Here is a 20,421-nt window from a genome sequence, read left to right as displayed (position 1 = left end):
ATTAATATTTAAGGGGTTAATATTTAGCTTTTGTTTTGCTTGTTTAATTGAAAGAAACTTTTATTAAGGTGTTTGATTAACCTCCCTATACTACTTTTTTTTTCCTCTTTCAATTCCCTTGTTCTTAGGTTAAAAAAAGTTAAGCAAAAAAATTACATTTTTTATTTTTTATTTTGTAATTTATTATTTTAACATTCTTAATTCACTAATAAATAATTTTCATGTTAATTTCTTATAAAATATTTATATTAATTAAATTTACTCATTTACATATTATTATTATTATTATTATTTCTGTAACTGTTAATTTTATTTTTTAATAGAAATTTTTGAAAAATATCTTAAAATCAATAAAAAATTCATTTTTACTGTATAGTTTTTTTTAAATATATTATTTTTTAACTTTTTTAAAAATATGGTGTAATTATTTTTTGATTATTTCTTTAGTTATTTTTTAGTTGGTTGTAACTACTAAAGAAAAACTAAAAAATAACTAAAATATTTTTTTTCTAAGAATTAAAAACCGTAAATTTAATATTTTATATAATAATACAGTATTTTTGATAAAAGAATAAAAAATATAAATATTTTTATTATTTTTCCTTTTTAATCTCGATTCAGACCCTTAATTTTAATTCACATAAACCCTTTATTAAAACTATCTAGGAGCTTAAGTCAGAACACTGAATAATTATGCTCCATAAAAAACAAACTTACTTTGAAAAAAGAAAAAAGAAAACCATATCTGGTCTTCCACGCCACTACTTGGACTAAATCGATGTTCATTGAAAGTTACATTTTATGGTTACAGAAAATGTTTGTACATGATACATAACATCCACATATAATAATGTATCTACATAATTTTCATATTAAATAATAAGTGTGATGACATCTCCAGGAAACTCGATTTGCCTTGGATTTTCTATCCATATCACTCTCATCTCAATCCATTAAATCACCTTTCTATTTTCCTTAGTCTTTTTATGTATAAATAGTAATTAAATTTTATATTTAATTTTATTTTAATCATAAAATCTTAATTTATTCTAAATTAATTATTTGATTTTAATTACATCTCGATGTAGTCACTTTATAAATAAAAGATTGATATGTGATAAAAATAGTCTAAAAATAAAATAATTAAAAAAATGATATATCAACTTCTCAATGATAAAGTGAGTAAATTATACCATAAAATTGAATGATAAAGTGAGTAAATTATATTATAAAATTGAGTTATAAAGTTGAATGATTGAAAAGAAATAAATAAAAATTTTAAGATTATATTAAACCAAAATATAAAATTTAGTGATAATTTATAATATTATTTTAACTATTATGAGTTACATTGGTCAAAGCTGGCAGTCTTTTTTATAAAATTGAATTTTTCCTTTCCTTGCACCTCAAGATAATGATCAACCTAACAAAGAAGTTTCCCCATGTCTCAGGTCTCTCTCTATAAATAGACTGGTAGTGTCACATTAACAGGACAACCTGAAAACTTTCCATTTTCCTACTTCTTTAGCTTGAAAGAGGAGGCACTAAGTATTTTAGATTACAAGTGAAAAAGAAAAGGAAAAGAACTTCAAGAAAATGGTTCTTTTCTCTGCCATTTTAAGTTGCTTTGTTCCTTCATCGTCTTCAAGAGTTTCAGATGATGCAGAAGCCTGTAGCGGCAGCAGCATGAAAGTGTCTAATAACGAGAAGCCCAGAAGCAAATCAAGATCATCAAGTGCTCCAATAATAGTTTCTTACTTCCCCATGAACTCTTATATGTCAAGGTTATAGCCAAGTCGATTACTTTCTTCCAAATGGTCTTCAACACTTGCACTTTAAATGGCTGGCAAACACACCAAATACCACAGCACAGAAAAGGAGGAATATCAAATTTGATGAATGATTGGTTCTTCAGAATGTATGTAGTTGTATAATTTTGTTTTCTTTTTTATTTGTGATTGGTATGTTATTAATTGGATCTTTTAATTATTTTTTCTAAAGCAATAAATGGATTATTATTCCATATCACCATACCCTTCTTTCTTTTTATAGAAGTTGTAGAAAATGTATTGTGAAAAATTAAAAGTTGTTTGGTATGTATTGCGAGTCTCTCCATTCATCATCTAAAAATATTGACGAAGACTTATTACTTTTATGTCATAAAAGTTGTCACTATCAGTATGTGTAGTTTCGTTGGAAATTCAATAAAAAAAAAATGAATACTCTCGGTCACAATTGTATACATTGACTAGCACAATTTAATTAAATAGATCCTAATCTAAATTAAACCCTTAATTTAATTTTAATTACCTTCATTAATATCTATCAATAAATTTAATATTTAAAATTAGTTGATTTGAATTATGCTTTATAGGAAGGAGTGGAATCTGAATTAATTAATAAAAGATTTTATTATAGTAGTTTGTAGTACCTTCCTAGATAAAATCAGACATATTTGTTCATCATTATAATTGTTATTATTGTATTATGAATTAGTTATTTTATGTGCAAACAACACAAACTTCTTTTCTGATCGATTTTAGTAGTTTGATAACCCTTGGTCAGCAAGCATTTTCGTACAAGTAAGGAATCTCAATCACCTTTATTAAAGACAAACTCATTGCACTAGTTGGCAAGTTTTAATTGGACTCTGAAACCTGAAAAGGACCACCGTACTCTATAATCTATATAGTCAAAGCAGCCACTGCCACTTGGCGAACTTGATTTTTCTTGTTTGCCAAGGTGATTAAAGAAATATTTGAAGAATGTATTGCTGCATATTGCGGTATATATTTTCTGTCTTTTGAATTTTAGCTAGTTTGCATATTCTTTGTTCTTTTCTAACCGTTAGTACTAGCAGAAGCTGAATCTTGAACTCTATTTCAAAAGATATTTTTGATGCATTTCTTTATACTACAACAACCAAGGAGCTGTGGACAGAACTAGAGGAGCATGATGATGAATATAATGGGCCTATGTTATATCAATTCAAAGAGAAATAAGTAGCACAACTCAGGCGCAATGGAAGTGGAAAAATATTGCACAAAAATGAATAAGCTGTGGAATGAGCTTGTTTGTCTCATGCCAATACCAATCTGCACTTGTGGCGCAGCCAAAGGGGTAGCTGATATAACATCTTTTAATAGATTGATGCAGTTTTTAATGGGTTTGAATGACTCATCTGACAATATGAGAAATCAGGTATTAGAAATGGATCCGTTTCCTTCAGCTAATATAGCTTATTCTATGGTATTCAGAGTGGAAAAACAGAGGGAAGTTCCTACTATTTTTCCTAAAACTGATGAGATTGTGGCTATGATGATTAGAGCTCAGAACTTTAAGACAACAGGAAAGGGAGGAGCAGGAAGAGGAAGCTGGTCTGGAAGAAACGGGTCCAACAGAGATGGACAAGAACCTAGGAAAAACAATTACAAGAGATACAATGGCCAAGAGGAGGAAGCAATGCATTGTGATTTTTGTGGCATGGATTAGATATGGAAATTTTCCCGATAACGTAACCGTAACCCGACCTAAACGGGGCAGAGAATACCTGCCCCACTACTACGGATGGGGCGGGAATGGGTTTAAGCCATTCAGTTTCATTCCCATCCCGTAACCCGTCTCTAACTATACCCGAAATATTTATATATATATATGTATAATTTATAATTTAAGTAAATAAATATAATTTTTAAAAAATATACTAAAATATTGTTTAAATCTAAAATTTATTCCTTCAATTATATTTAATAATAGTTAAAATATTAAATAAATAAATTTAAAAAATTAATAAGAATATATTTTTAGCATAAAAATATATAAAATAAATATAGAATCCGACTCGATCCCACTTTACAAAAACTTTTCTACCCTGTATGTGCCCTGGTCCTTGATAGGGCGGGGATAGGAAAGGCCAAACCCGCCCCATTACTATTCCTAGCATGGATGGACATATACCGAAAACTTGTTTTAAGCTGCATGCATATTCATATTCATAAAAAATTTGAAGGAGCATAGAGGATAATCTATAGGAGAAAAGGAACACAACTAACTTGGCAGAGACACCACTCAATCTAGACGAAGGAAAAGAGATCTTACAGCTAGCAAATATTGCCTCTTTGGTGCAGTAGGAAGTGATGAAGATACTGAAAGGAAAGATGCCCATTGATAACAACACTAATCAAGTGAGCTTTTCACACTTAAGGATTTTGCTGGTATAAATCTTGACCATTTTGCCTTTGTTGTGCCTGATAATTTGAAACCTGGCACCTGGATATTGGATGCAGGAGCAAATAATCACATGTGCAATGATATAAACTTGATGATAAAACCCAAGCTAGCAACTATTTTTACACCAGTCTACCTACCAAATGGGTCAACAAAACCTGTCAAACACATAGGAAATATAGAATTGAATCAAAGATTGATTCTAATTGCTGGTTTACACATCCCAAGTTTTAGTTTTAAGCTTTACTCCGTCCTTAAGCTAGCTCAATCAGCAAAGATCAAATTTACTTCTTACCTAACATTTTTTCTATTGCAAGACTTGTAGAATTGTCAGTACCCGTTTCATGAATTTAGATATTAAGAGAATTACAGAAAACCTAATAATAAAATTTACTATTTTTCTTAAGTTTCGAGAGATTGAGGATGGTCACATCCCAATTAGGATTGTGAATAATTGAACCAAAAATCATTTTTGAAATCAATTTGGACTAAATTGATAGAAAAAATTAAGTTTAGGGGGTGAAATTGCAAATTCTAAAAGTTTAGGGGCCAATTTGTACAATTATTCAAAGTTTTCCACCATAGAGGCAATCGACTCTTCATACACCCAAATTGACTGTACACGGAGCCATTCGCCTTTGCATAGACCCTCAGGTGACAATTGATGACATACAGGTTGCGTGCATGTGTACTAATAACGTTTTACATGTTTTATGCATGTACTACTAAAGTTTCGAAATTAGAGCACCAAAATTGAACCAAATCGACTTAGACAGAAGCCTAGAGCCGATTGACTATATACATAGCCGAATCGTTATTCGTCCTAAAGTAGCCTTATTTCGCGAACTTGAAGCCCCTTTAGTGACTTTTGCCAATTTCTGATTTATTTTAGTTGTTTTTTAATTTCAATAGTTGTAGGAAGGGTTGTAATAATTAATTTTACTACTTTTCTTTATTTTGCTTTATGTTTGGTGGATGGAGGACAAATACTTATTGTATGATTAATAATAAAATTGGACATCTAGACTTGGGCTCTAAAACTTGGGCTTTAAAATGAAATTTGTAGTCGATTAGTTTAACATATTGGTAAAAACTAGGCCAAAATTAAAACCCATTTAGACTTAGGAGGCTTTGCCATATCTAAACTAACTGAATAAGCTCATTTAGAATAAAATAACTGAATTGGGCTTTGGCATGCAATTGTTAGTCCATTTAGGGTAAGAACTTGGTAATTAAAGTATAACTTGTAATTGGGCTAGACTAGGTGGGCTTACTCATGCATAATTCAGTAGTTAATATATGTTAACAATATAAATAAGAATTGGACCTAACTAAAATAGGCTAGACTTAGATGGACTTCACATGCTATAGTGCTTGATGTGTAGAATTATTATGTTGTATTTATAGAGAATAGATCGTTAAATAATAAAATTAAAAATAATGATACACAAATAAGAAAGTTGACTTCTAAATCCTTCTCTAGATGTGGCGAAGCTTACTTATAGAATCTAGTAAAAATGTCCTAGAGAATTACTTGGGTGGCGACTCCCTTTCTTCGTGCTAGTCTCAGTGACTAGTTAACGTATTCCTAATTAAGTTGAAAAGCCTTGCAGTATCGTAGTTGCTTGAGACATTTGGGTGCGCGCCCGAAACCATCGCCCACAAGAATAAAGAAATATTAGCGGTTGGTAAGCTAGTAGGCAGGCTATATTTGTTAGATAAATCTTATATGTTTAGCAAAAAAGTGAGAAATTGTAATGAGTTGTTGGGTCAACCTAGACCAACAAATTGCATTGACTATTGTATTGAATCTAATTACTTAAATAAAGCCTTTAGAATTTCAATTTTAGATTGGCACAATAAGCTTGGCCATCCATCCTTTCAAGCTTTAAAACATTTAGATTTTCTACAAAAACTATAGTTTGATAAGAGCATAGACCCTTTTCAACAATGAGAAGTGTGTCATATGGCTAAAAAAACTAGATTAAAATTTCTAATCAGCCAAATTCATTATGAAACCACCTTCCAACTATTGCATATCGACCAATGGGGTCCTTATAGATAATACTCAATTAGTGGAACTCCTTTATGTTGACTTTAGTAGATGATTATAATAGATCCATTTGGGCCTTCTTACTGATTCATAAAAGTCAAGTTGCAAAGACACTTGAAGTGTTCTTCACAATGGTTAATAGTCAATTTCATAAAAAAGTGAGGGCCATCAGAACTGACAATGGCACAAAGTTCACTAACCTAGAATGTCAAAATTTGTTATGTAATTCTAGAGACAACCAAGAGGGGGGGTGGGGTGGGAATCAAGCAAGAAGAAGATCAAGCTCAATCTCACAACATAAGGATTTTATAGTGATTCAGCCAATACTTGCCTACTTCTACTCCTCAAGAATCCTCTTGAGATTTTCACTATTAAATAGAATTACAACCTAACTCTATTTGAGTTCTTTTACAAGGCTAAGAATAAACCCAAGTGTTTTTCCAAAGGCTCGCACTCTAACCCAAGTATTTTCCTAGGCTTACACTTTAAACCACTCTAAACTTTTCAATCTTAGATACATGAGCTTTTAATCCTTTACCCAAACACTCAATCTACCCCTTTTGAGCTTTGAATACAAGAATTAAATGCTCAACTGCCGAAAGGCTCAAAATCATACTTGAATCTCTAATACAAGATGAAAAAGATGATTTCAGGCTGTTGAGAGTAAATACACAATGGGGGCTCAAAATAATCTTGCTTGATGTATAACAAATAGAAATGAAGTTTAAATAGTTCTAGGTGAAATAAAGATGTTGTACCCTCATTGAATGCAAATATAGCCATTTTAACAACCTTTATAAATCTAGTTTCACGGGTGGGAAGAATCCTTCACGGCCTTGAAGCCACAGCACGAAAGGTAGATTTGAAAAACTATAACCCGTTGTGGGCGATGGTCTTGAGCATGCACCCAAGTGTCTTTAGTGACTACCATACTGTAAGAATTTTCAACCTAATTGGGAACATGCTAACGAGTCATAGAGACTAGCGTGGAGATGAGAGTCGCCACCTAGGTAATCCATCGGGACACTTTTAATAATGAGTGGCGTTTCTTGATTCTATAAGGAAGCTTTACGCTATAAATCTAGAGATGGATCTAAAAGCCAACTTTCCTATTTGCGTATCTTTATTTCTAATTTTATTGTTTAATATGCTCTTCTCTATAAATGCAAACAGTTATATTTCTATATATCAAGCATTACAGCATGTGAGGTCTACCTAAGTCTAGCCCATTTTTTTAAGCCTATCCCATACTCAAAGTTATTAATCTAATTTACTAGTTAATTATGTACAAGGCCTTGATAATCTAGCCCAATTATAAATTGTGCTTCGATTTCCAACTTTTAAGCCTAATGGACTACTTTTTATGAAAAGCCCCAATTAAGTGATCTTAAATCTAATATGGTCTAATTAACCTAACTAAAATATGGCAGAGCCCACTAGGTCTATGTTGATTTTAGAGTTTAAGCCTAATTACCGTTAATTTACCTAATGGATAGGTCCAATTTTAAAGCCTACTGTCTATATTGTCCGATTTTAATTAGACAATCATACAACATGTATTTAGCATTCATTAAAAATAAAAATAAAAATAAAGTGCAGAAAGTAAATCTAGCTATTACAATCCGCCTATAACTAAGAAAGTTGGAAAGAAAACACCTAAAACTATGTATAGTACATAAACATCTCAAAAATACATCAAAAATTTTGGAGAAATCAAGGTTGGAAGATATACAACCGATCGACTAAGGGTGAAGAGCCGATCGACTTTAGGGCTTTGGTTGACGTTTTTTATAGTTTTTTCTTAATTCGATCGCCCTAGAGCTAACTCCACATGCATATGAAACAAGAGATCAATTAAAAATGTATGACACTAAATAGAAAGCACAAAAACATAGAATTAGTGAAAATCCTAAGAAAATAAGACAAACAGTATATAAGAATGGAAAAAATTTCAGATTTCGATCATAGAACCCTAAAATCAATTTTAACTTAAAAAACATGAAGAGATTACTAATCTTAGCATGTGATCTTAGTCATTTGACTAATTAGATCTAAAAGCTTGAAATAAACATATTAATAGATCCAAAACCTTGCATATTCTTATTATTAGATTTAATTCCCAGCAAGTTCATATTATCATATTCAATTCCTAAAGCATGTTAATTCACAAGAAAGCTTATTCTAATCATTTAAAACATATAAAAATCAATAAAACAAGAAAACATAATCATGTTTCTAATACATAAAATAAAAGAATCAGTTTGTAAAAATGAGGATGCTAATGGCGTTGTATTTAGGGAATCTTAAAGTTGTCACCGTTGGATGTTGATCTTCGAGTCTTTGGAGATGAAGAGGTTGTGGAATCGAATATTGATTGAGAATCTAGTTCTGCTTTGGGATTTCAAAAAAAAAAACTTCTATCGTTCTAAATGGGTTTCTCAATTTAGAGTTCTTTTCTTAGTTTCTAATCTCTCTGTATATATCGATGTATTGGTGTAGCTTAAGAATACCTTGAGGAACCTCTCTCCCTAAAATATTTAGAAATTCTAATAATTATCATAAATACCTTTTAGAAACTTCTTTTTACCAATTTTTAGTGTTTTAGATAGAAAATACATGTAAAACGGTGTTAGATTTCGAAAAATGGCCAACTGCATTGTGTAAAGCCAATAAGCTCTGCACAAAGCCGATCAGCTGTGGAGAGCTGATTGGCTCCAAGGAGCAAAGATTTTAAAAAATTTGATGATTTAGTCCCTGAACTTGTAAAGACTATCGTTTCACTCCTCAAACTTTATTTTTTTTGTTAATTGGGTCCAATTGATTCTAGAAAAGTAATTTTAAGTCTAATTATTCTCAAACTTTACTCAGATTTGCCCCTCCTTAATCTCTCAAAACTCGAGAAAGGCAGTAACTTTCATTATCGAGTTTTCTATAATTCTCTCGATATCTAGATCCATAAAATAGGTGCTAACAGTTACCCCTGTTTTATCAAAATTTGTAAAAATGCATGTGATTAAATAAATTAAGACAAATTATAGTATCAAAGATATGACAAAAAAGAATATCGCGATGAGCTGTAGAAGCCATGCCCTGTAAGCTTTGAATTAATACGGGGACTAGGCTCGCTTAGGTTTGGAGGACTTCACCTACAATTTGGAACCACGCTCGTCGGTTTGGGAAACACACCCATTGATTTGGGTACCACGCCCATCAAATTGGGAGCCGCGCCCGTTGATTTGGGTACCATGCCCGTCGATTTGGGAGCCACGCCCATTGATTTTACTTTTATAGAGACTTCCCTCTTGCTGTTTTCCATTTGAGGAGATACTTTACCACTACGGGTCAATTTGGTAATCTTTTTGCTTCTTGGTACTTTTGGTTAGAAATTCCCACCTTGGGGTGTGATCTGACTCAATTAATGTTCTTTGTAAGTTATAATGGTGCTTAGCCCACTTAGAGACTAAAATGTAATTTTGATGGGTTAGGGACCAAATTTATAAGTTTTTGAAAATTTCTGCCTTGGGGTGCAAACTGACCTTCCATATATGTCTTTTGGAGACTTGTGTCGGTATTTGGTCCATCTAAGGGCTAAAATATAATTTTAACTAATCAAGAACCTAAATGATCTTGAAACCTTTTAGATAAATATATCTTTCCACACCATTTATCATTCACTTCATCTCATTTTCTCCTTTGTTTTCTCTCAAATCCCTTTTCACTTTTTCTTCGATTTCTTTCTCATTTCTTAGCCGAATTTGGTGAAATCTATTTTGAAATGGCGTACTTGTCTTCTAGATTCTTGGGACGCACTCTAATTACACCAAATTGGGAGTTTTTACCTCCAATTTCTCGTTAAAATGACCTTGGGCTTGCCAAAAGGGGGCTTGCCAGGAAGAAATTCCTCTTTTGGCAAAATCGAACACTCACTGGGCATTTTCGGCTGTCAGTGAGGTATTTTTCCGGCTTTAAACTTTATTTTCTACCACTTATACAATATATACAAATGTTATTTATCCAAAATATGCACAATTTTTTGAAAAAATTACAAAAAAAGAAAGTGCCTTAACCATAGAGTCGATTCAGTTGTGTGCACAACCCATCAGCTCTGTGTTGAGCCGATCTGCTATGCACATTCCGGATTGACAATGCACGGGCTGAAAACTGGCTTTTAGGGCATTTTAGCATAAAAAATAATAACTTAATAGCATACTTATTTTTTTGGAGTCTTTTTATGTATGCAATTGTGTTTACGTACATGTGTTTGCATTTTTTCAGAGTGACCTTGTATCGATCCGATTCATCGGAATTTTCTACGGGCCTCGTGAGTGGTTTGACAAGCTCGCAAGCTCTATTTAGGCTAGGATTAGCGACATTGGCTTTTGTCAATTTGTGGCTACGCTTCTATCAATTATTGGGAGGAAAGATCACACCTCCATATACACGCTTCTCAAAAGATGGATGGATATTACTCATACCTTCCATACTCCAGTCAGTGAGTTGACTCTGTCTCCTCTCTCTTTTACTGCTATTACAAACTTACAGGTATCCCTATGCCTTTCGACGACGTGATCCACAACCAACGTTTCGATGTCCGAGAGAGCTATATTACAGATTTACTCGGGTTCTTATCAGCGCAAAAACACTTGTTGCATTGCTTATCAGAGTATTCCTCTCCATTATAGGGGCTTCATGCCTCAGAATGCTTGAGAGGTGCATCAGATGGCCCAAGCCTTCCTAGTGTATCTTTTTCGAACCATCCTGTTCAGTGACTTAGGAAACTCACTGAACTCCCACTCTCTAACCCCTCTATGGGATCTAGACCGGGTCTCTTCCTACAATTGGGGATCTATGGCTCTTGCTTACTTGTACCCCTAGATGGAAATCACCATCCATGGGAGTAAGAGGATTTGCGGCTTTTGGCATGCCGTACATGTAAGTTCTGCCTTGCTTTCTTTATTTTTTGCTATCTTTGAAATATAACTATTGACTTTTTTTACATGTCTGGGCCTTAGAGATTGGACTCTTGGTGGGCTCACAGCCTACCAGCACCGCTATTGGGATCCCTACATGCTCTCTACGGCTAACCTCGAGCATAGGTAGATCCTGTTGGCTGAGCCTGCTTGTCGGGCATGGTACTTAGGCAAGAGGATCTACGGATGGGAGCGGGGGCCTAACAGACATTGTGTCCCTTGTCTCCACCCCTTTCTATGTTCTGGACAACAGATCTTATTGGGGAGGAGCTAGTGACATGCTTGGTGGCGATGAACCCGAGGATCTTACCATTCATTCTTGAAGGACAAATTATGCTTCTTTCATCCCCCAGCTACTAGGGCCCGTGCCTTTTGATGCTGACACCATAACTTAGGTGTTTCTCCTGACTTAATTTGTTGAGTCTTTTATTTTTCTTTATTCTGCTTATTTATCCAACTGCTTTGTCTTTAGTTTATCCGTCGTACCCTTGCTGCTTCTAAGCTGACAAAGGGGCGGTCTTCCTGGTGCTCTAAGCCTTCCTACATCTCGGGTTCCTCTGCTGGTGTTGCATCTGAAGCACCTCCTATAGCCACATCAGATGTGGTTCTAGGGATCATCCTATTCATTCCAGGCATGATGGTCTCGTATTAGAGTCCTTATGGTGCGATAGAGCACCATCTCGCCATAAAGCATTATCTTCCTCTAGAATTTACTCTGAGTACTTGTACACATGTAGGTGGCAGTCTCCCTTATATTTTCACATCTCTTTTTCCCTAAAATGTTAGTAATAAATACAAATAATCACACAAGTTCAGAAAGACCAGTTCGAGCATGTATATTGATTGGCTGATGCAATGAGGAAGTAGTTTTTCATTCTTGGCGAGGATTGGCGGGTAAGGATAAAAATAATTTATGAAAGCAAAATGTATGTGTGTATGCATATGTGAAATGTACTAACTAATCTCCTTTTAGGTTTTCATTAGAGAGACCATGAGAGCTTGCAAGGGCAGGATGGGGGATTTGGAAGAGAACCTTAGCTTTTGATTTTTCCGCTAGTGCTTGTATTTCTGTTCTTTTGCTATTTTTTTCTTCAATAAACTTTGAATCAATTAGAGATATATAAATTTCTACACTTTTAGTGTTTAAATTCCTCTTTTTCTTTTAATTTCTTCTCCATATTGCATATTTTAGACATACATACGACAGAAGCCTGAGAAAATGCTCAAAAAGCCAAAAAACGCACGATGATAGCACACAACCGCGATTCTGATCGAATTTAATTTTGATTTCAGGCCTTTAAATACACATGTACCCCTCACACTTTTCCATATGCAATTTTCTTCTTCTAAAGTCAAAAAACATGTCTCGTAAAAGTGCCAAAAGCCTACAAACCCTTTTCAAAACCCTAACAGGTGATGATTGGATTAAACTTAGGAAATTTCATCTTTTACCCTTCAAAGCCATGCAACACACCAAGCTTGAATATAGGTTTCTCCATTTTTTTAGTGTCTAAGAGAACATGTTTTTAGATTCAATAGGCAAGAGTTGTGCCCCATTATTCAAGATTTCTCTGCCATTCTTGGAGGCCATATGGATGCTTCTCATCCGATTGCTTTGCCAAGGTTGATGATCCTTCTCATCTGATTGCTTTGCCAAGAGGGACACTTGCTTGGATTCAGATACTGGAATTTTGCCTTTATGCTCAAGTTTTGCTAATTTCTCCTCAAGGAGGGGAGATATCTGTTGGCATCATTGACCAACTGGAGCATAGAGCAGATCTTATACCCATCATCCTAGTTGAAACCATAATTGGGTTAGACATGTACAAACTCCATCAATGATTTGGAGGTAGCCTTATCCTCTTACAGGTATACAAACAAATCTCTTTTCTTTGTTCTTATCTTTGCCTTAACTTTTGCCTAAGCCATCCTTTTGGGTTTTTAACTCAGCAGGCTTTTGTTTTAATTTTTGCCTAAGCAGCTCTTTTAGGTTTTCAACTTAGCACTCTTTTTTTTTTCTCTTTTTCTATTTTTACAGATTTGGTTGTGCAAGAAGCTCTAAACATTGACCATTTCATGAGACATCAATTTAATACAAGCCGAAGCATGTGCAAGTTCGATCCGTTATCACCCTGTGGGACCATAATGGCTAGAATCTTAGGTGAAAGGAGCTCCAAACACGTTTATTCGTTAGACCTGCCCTTGATGGAGAATTAAGCATGTCACACTTATAGTGTCTAGCGATTGTGTGCCTTTACTTGGACTACGGGCATCCATTTTCTACACACCTTTAAGACTTCACCGACAGTATGGGAAAAAGCATTGGATTTTGAAATTTCCTCTTGAATTTGAAGGCTTCCCACTGAGACAAGATGGAGAGACTCTATACTTGCTGATACATAGATTGCAATCTTGACTTTGAAGGCAATCTGATCACAGATGATAACTACAAAGCTTAGGTCGAGCTTTAGATTACCACTTCTCCTGGATTTGCGAGGTTCAAGAGGATTCAAAGGTAGCTGCTGATTCTAAAGATGCATATGCAAATGCATAGAGGAGAAGATGAAATTACATTTTTTTTAGATCTCATTTATTTCGCTTAAGACTTTAGCTTTTCAGTTAGTGCGCAAGGTAATAAACAGACATATGTACGTTTGATAATAATTTTAAACAATTTATTCACATAGTAAAGGCACGAATAAGTATATTTTGGTTTCTCATGATACAACTCTTATCATCAGCCAGTCTTTTCAGATTTTCCAGCTAATTATTTCTCTCATTGCCCTGACTTTTGCCTGACTAGCCTTTTTCAAGTTTTTTGATGAGTAGTCTATTTTTTTATACATAGTATTTCTTGAGACGACCTAGGTTAATTGGCTCAGAGAACTTATTTCCTTTTAAATCCAAAATCTTAGCAGCAACTTTAGACAAATTTTCTTTACCAAGTACGGGCCTTCCCAATTAGGCTTGAACTTTCCTCTTAGGTCAAATACAGTAGCTCTTGTGTGCTTCAATACTAAATCACCAGCTCTAATCTTTCCTAGCTTCACTTTCTTATTGAATGTCTTGGCCATCCATTTCTAATACAACTACATGTGGTATAAGGCCAACTGTTGATATCTCTATTTGATCCATTGATATTATGATATTTCAACCTCTAATATGATATGCATTGTGTTACACATGTTTATATGCCTAATTACTTCCATTTTTGTGCATAGTTATCTTGTTTTATGCCAAAATCACCTGTGTTTTGGTTCCTTTCATGTTGCAGATGATTATTGATGGATATTATCAGTATTTGAGGGAGATACGTGCGAATACGGACCAAAATCCATTAAAATCGAGCGAAGGCTAGCATTTTAAGGTTGAGCATGGCCTAAACTCTGGCCGTGCTGAACCATCGACATTTGACCCTCAAAGGTGGCCTTTTAACACGGTTTCTGAGGCCACCGCTGTCTCTATCACGGTCGGTGGTGGCTCAGCATCAGCGAGCGCACAGTCAGGGAGCAGAGGATGATTTTCGGGACTCGAAGGTCTAGCACGGCCTGGACCTCGCCCGTTCTGACCAGCACGGGCTTGACCATGGCCGTGCTGGGACATTTATATAGGCATAATCGATTTCTTTTGTTAAGGTTTGGTTTTCTGACTTTAGATCTCATATACGCGCATGAGCCACCTCTTTTCAAACTTCGATATTTGACTTTGGGAGACTATTTCGCATATTGAAGGATGGATTTTAGTGGTTCAAGCATAACATTGAAGATCAAGAGTGGATTTGGAGGCATTCAAGAGGCAATTCGAGGTTCATTATTCAGATTTAGAGATTTAGGACTATTCATCTAACTTGAAGAAGAAGGGTGTACATGTTTCCAATTTTCTTTTATGTATTTGTTCCTTATTTTATGTTATTCGTTAGCATGAGTAGCTAGAGTTGTTGAACCCATTGGGGTTCCTTTGTTTGTTGGATTGCACTTAATGTTTATGAGATTTTGATTATCAATGCTTGTATTCTTCTTACTTTTACTATTAATAAGATATCACATAATTCATGAGACGTTGTGAACTCTGTTGTTCAGATTGCTTTTTGTAATTAAGAAACTCATTTAGTAGTTGGAAATTTGAATAGCAAGAACTGCTTAATGATCACTTAGAGATAAGGGTAATTAACTAGCCGGATTAAGAATTAACAACTCTTAATAGCAGTGGATTAATCTTAATGCTAATCTAAAATTAATCGTAAGAAGAGATTCCGTCATTTAGGTTCTTAGGTTTAGGAATTCGTTGTTCTCGAGAGGGAAATCGAATTCAATTTAGAATCTGCTCATGGGTAATCACAATTGGTAACCAATCTAATTTCTACCTTCACTAAAATCTAACTAGCCTAGGTCCCCTTGGGTTTGCTTTCTTCCCTTGTACACACATCTAAATGGGATTTTTAAGATTGATTTAATGGACATTTGGATGTGAATTGGTCTCAACACTCACCCTATACGTTTGTTTATGTGCATTAGGTCCAAAAGAGGTCAAAGGATGATAAAGGAAAGAATTGGAGCATAATTGGACGTCAAAGCTGCCGAAACGAGCTAAGTATGCCTATGCGGAAGGTTAACACGGCCGTGTTACCAACACGGCCACCAACACGGCCGTGTTGGATGCGTCAAACATGAAAGAAAAAGAAGCTTTTAGGGAGCACGGCCACAGAGAGTAACACGGCTAGGAACGCCATCCCGTGTCCCCAACATGGCCAGGAACACGGCCGTGTTGGCGGCAACAGAGGGTTTTAATTAAAAGGATGAAGAGAGAAAAAGGAGACTTGGATCAAGGTTTCAATCAGATTCCCTTCAAAGATCGAAGATTGGGCGAGGTTCGTCGATTGATTTTCAAATCGAGCAAGAGGAACAAGAATCGATTCAATTGGAGCAAAAGGATTTGGGGCTGTTTACTCTCATCCAAAGGTGTAATCGGGTTTTCTCTACCTTTTCTCATTGTTGTAATTGAATTCTTGTGTATTTTGATAATGAACATGATTAGCTAGATTGATTAAATCCATTGGAATTTCTTTACTGTGTTGGCTTAGTATTATATTGTTGGATTGTGTTGGATTAGTTTTGTATTCTTCTTGCTTTCAGAATTAATAAGATAATGCATTATTCATGAGACATTGTGAATTGTGATGTTTAGATTGCTTTATGAGATTGAGAAATCCGTTTGGCAATTGGAATTTTGAATAGCAAGAACTGGTTAATAATCGCTTAGAGATAAGGATAATTAACTAGCCGGATTAAGAATTAACAAAGCTTAATAGAGGCGGATTAAAGCTTAATGCTAATTTAAGAATCAATCGTTAGGAAGAGATTCCAACTTTAGGTTATTACGTTTAGGAATTCGGTTATCTCGAGAGAGAAACCGAATTCGGTTAAGAATTCGTCCACGGGTAGCATAATTAGACTAATAGATCCTTTATCTTTTGTTTGGTTGGCAACTAGTTTAGATTCCCTTTGGGTTTGTCTTCTTGTCTTGATTATTTCATTTATCAATTACTCCTGCATCTCCCTCAGAACTTAGCTTGTAGTTAATAGTTAGTTTAGAAATTATTCATCATTAATTTTAGGTTAATATAACAAAGAACAAAGAAGTAACTCTAGGCTTTCGCTTTCCCAAGGAATACGACCTTGATACTCGACATTAGTGCTAGACTGCATCGATAGGTACACTGCCTTAGATTGTAGCTAACACGAGTAGCACCCATCAATTGTTTCACTAAACCTTTGGAGATTGCTTGACATTTAGCTAATCACTTAGCTTGCATTTAGTTATAGATTAGTAATTTCGTCACTATTATTTAAGGTTGGATAACACAGGACGCTGGAGTAGCTCTAGGCTCACCTATTCCTGAGGATACGACCTTGATACTTGCCGTTAGTGCTAGTTTGCATCGATAGGTTCATTGCCTTAGATTGTAGTTGCATAAATAGCCCATCAAGTTTTTGGCACCGTTGCTAGGGAATTTTTGTGTGAACTAAAGTGGATTTGTGTTTGTGTTACTCTAGCCATTTTTGTTTTCTATATTTGATTTTTTTTATTCTTTATTCTTCTATTCATTTGTGTTCATGGCCATCTTCTCTATAAGTTCTTGCGCTTGCTCCGGCGTCTTACTGTTTAGGGCCCCACCTATTACAGAATCTACCATCTACCTAGTAGCAAGGTTCAAACTGCTATAGAAAGTCTGAACCTGCATCCATACTGGTAGTCCATGGTGCGGGCAATATCGAAGTAAGTCCTTGTACCTCTCCTAGGCATCATACATGCTCTCGTCCTCGAACTGCACAAAAGAAGATATGTCATTTCTCAATCTAGTAGTTTTAGCAAGAGGAAAGTACTTATATAAAAACTTCTCAGCCAAAGATCTCCATGTCATAATAGTGTTGGCTGGAAGTGACTGCAACCATCTTTTCGCTCGGTCCCTCAAAGAAAATGGAAACAGCCTCAATCGAATGGCATCATCAGTTGTTCCATTTATCTTGAAGGTATCACAGATCTCCAAGAAATTGGCTATATGAGCATTTGGGTCCTCGCTTGGCAGTCCCCCAAATTGTACACTATTCTGGACCATTTGTATCACGTTTGGCTTTATCTTAAAGTTGTTCGCTTGCCACAGGTGGTCGCACTATACTCGTCTGTGTCCCTGCAAGATAGGGTCTAGCAAACTCGTACATTGTCCTATTTTCATCCACAGCCTGGTTGTTGTTGTTGTCTCCCATCTCTACTGGTCTATTCACAAGGGCTTCAATCTCTATCAGCGCCTCCTCGTCTTCTTACATACGCTTCCTCAAAAGACGGAGGGATCGCTTTGATTCAGCAAGAGGGTCTATAGGAGTAGGATTAGAGCTCCTAGTCATAAACTACTTGAATTTAAGAGGCAACAACAGTGGCAAGCCTTTAGGAGTCAGCCAATTAAGCAGGGAGTGGTCAACCAGTTAGATTCTACAGCAGCCTTGACAGCTCAGGTGTAGCTCTTGGCCAATAAAATAGACCAGCTCCAGATGTCAGTTCATGCAGCACAGATTGGCTATGAGTTTTGTAGTGGCCTGCACTACAGTGCAAACTGTAATGCGGGAGGTATGTTTGCTTCTTCTTCATCTTCTTCTGCTGACCATGAACATGTTAATTATATGGGGAGTGCGCCTAGATAGCAGAATAACCCTTACAGCAACACATACAACCCGGGGTGGAGAAACCATCCCAACTTCGAGTGGCAGAATAACAGCACCCAGGGTCTACCAGGATTTTAGAGATTGCATCAGCAACATCCCCAGCACCAGGCTAGTCCATCCCAATTACCTCCACCTCAGGAGAAGAAGCCCAATCTCGAGGAGTTGGTGATGAATTTTATGTCCTCTACTAACAATAGGTTCCAATAGACAGACAGTGCACTTAAGAATCAGCAAGCCTCCATTCAGAATTTGAAGACTCAAATAGGCTAGATTTCTAGGATGTTGGCTGAGAGGCAGCTAGGGACTCTGCCTAGCACTACAAAGTCCAACCTGAGGGAGCATGTGAACACAATCATGTTGCGGTCAAGTAAGTATATTCCTGGTCCTTCTTCTGTTTCTAACAATGATGTTGATACGCAGGTAGATTCAAGCAAGGAAGTTGAAGCTACCAAGACGAAGGACCGAGAGAAGGAAGAGGCAAAGGAGATTCCACTGAGGGAATACTAGCCCAAAATTCTATACCCTGCTAAATTAAAGCAGGCGCAAGTCGAGCAGCAGCTTGGTAAATTTCTAGATATTTTTAAACAACTGCATATAAACTTACCTTTTGTTGAAGTTATTTCACAGATGCATAGGTATGCGAAGTTCTTAAAGGAGATTCTTAGCAACAAAAGGAAGTTTGAGGATTTAGCATACGTGATGCTAAACGAGGAATGTTCGGCAATTTTCCAGAACAAGTTACCGGAAAAGCGACATGATCCAGGGAGTTTTACTATTCCTTGTGTTATATGTAACTTATTTCTTAATGATGCTTTAGCTGATTTAGGAGCTAGCATTAATGTAATGCCGTACAAGCTGTTTGTAAAGTTGGGGTTGGGAGAGACCAAACCCACTAGGATGAGTATACAGTTAGCTGATAGATCTGTTAAGTATCCAAAGGGTATTGTAGAGAATGTGCTAGTAAAAGTAAACAAATTTATATTTCCTATGGATTTTGTGATCTTGGATATGGACGGTGAGAGTAGTGTACCCTTAATTTTAGGTAGACCTTTTCTTGTAACATCTAGGGCAATGATAGATGTCTGTGATGGAAAGTTAAAACTTAGGGTAGGGGATGAGACTGTTACCTTTGACTTGCATAATTCCATAAGCTAGTCTTTAGATTATAATAATGTTGTATATGCTATTAATGTATTTGACGATTCTATTGAGACACAGTTGCAGGAAGTATTAGTTGAAGACCCTCTACAAGTCACTTTGCCAAGGGGAGATGAGCATGAACTGTCAAATGAGGAAGTGTTGGAGCTACTTGAGTTTCTGTTAGCAAACGAGCCAAGCAACAACACTTATGAGTTTGCTATGATTGACAGGATACGTGTGCAGAAGTTAAGGCCATCACTTGAGGAACTGCTGGTTCTCGATTTGAAAGAACTTCCAAAGCGTCTTGACTATGCGTATATGAATGAGGATAATGGGCTGCTTGTCATTCCAGCAGCAGACTTGACACCCGAGTTCAATCGCAGCATATGTCAAACCCGCACATGCAGGGAGTTATCACCGAGTCCAGCTAAATGACTCGAGAAACAAAAAGAAGCACTTGTAGGAGGCACCCCAACTTTTATTTAGTTTTGGAAAATTTTCTTTAGTTTTAGTTCTCATATTTTATTTAATTTTTATTTTCAGTTTCTATTATTTCTTTATTTTTCATTTTCAGCTCCTACTGAGGACCCACCGAATTTCCACTCCACCAGCCTTGGCGGATGATCAGGGCAGTCCCCCTAAATCTTCTTTTTATTTTCTGCATTGATTTACTTTATTTTTCATACATGTCATGTACCTAAATATTATTGATTTTGCTTTCTTTATTTATACATCCCATGCGGGGTACCCACTTCGTTTTAGAGGACAGTATGTTCTTCAAGTGTGGGGTGGGTGTGGGTAAACCGCATATGTT

General features: G+C 35.6%; 2 protein-coding genes and 1 non-coding gene across 3 annotated transcripts; all 3 read left to right on the top strand.

Annotated features, from left to right (window-relative positions):
• The first annotated feature begins 1,483 nt into the window (after positions 1–1,483).
• Positions 1,484–2,028, top strand: LOC8261130. Its single transcript, XM_015715534.3, has one exon. It carries the CDS (start codon positions 1,597–1,599, stop codon positions 1,789–1,791), a length of 195 nt encoding a protein of 64 aa, XP_015571020.1. The 5' UTR covers positions 1,484–1,596; the 3' UTR covers positions 1,792–2,028.
• A 15,473-nt stretch (positions 2,029–17,501) lies between these two features.
• Positions 17,502–17,608, top strand: LOC112533821. The gene has a single exon (XR_003078176.1). It is a non-coding gene; the product is annotated as a small nucleolar RNA R71 (small nucleolar RNA).
• Positions 17,609–18,746: 1,138 nt separating this feature from the next.
• On the top strand, positions 18,747–20,042 carry LOC125370275. The gene is made up of 3 exons (XM_048375278.1): positions 18,747–18,944; positions 19,095–19,589; positions 19,686–20,042. The coding sequence occupies exons 1-3, from the start codon at positions 18,747–18,749 to the stop codon at positions 20,040–20,042; spliced, it is 1,050 nt and encodes a 349-aa protein (XP_048231235.1).
• Positions 20,043–20,421: the final 379 nt, after the last annotated feature.

This window comes from Ricinus communis, chromosome 6 (genome assembly GCF_019578655.1).
Source record: "Ricinus communis isolate WT05 ecotype wild-type chromosome 6, ASM1957865v1, whole genome shotgun sequence".
Lineage (NCBI taxonomy): Eukaryota > Viridiplantae > Streptophyta > Magnoliopsida > Malpighiales > Euphorbiaceae > Ricinus > Ricinus communis.
This window is presented reverse-complemented; position numbering and strand designations above follow the sequence as displayed.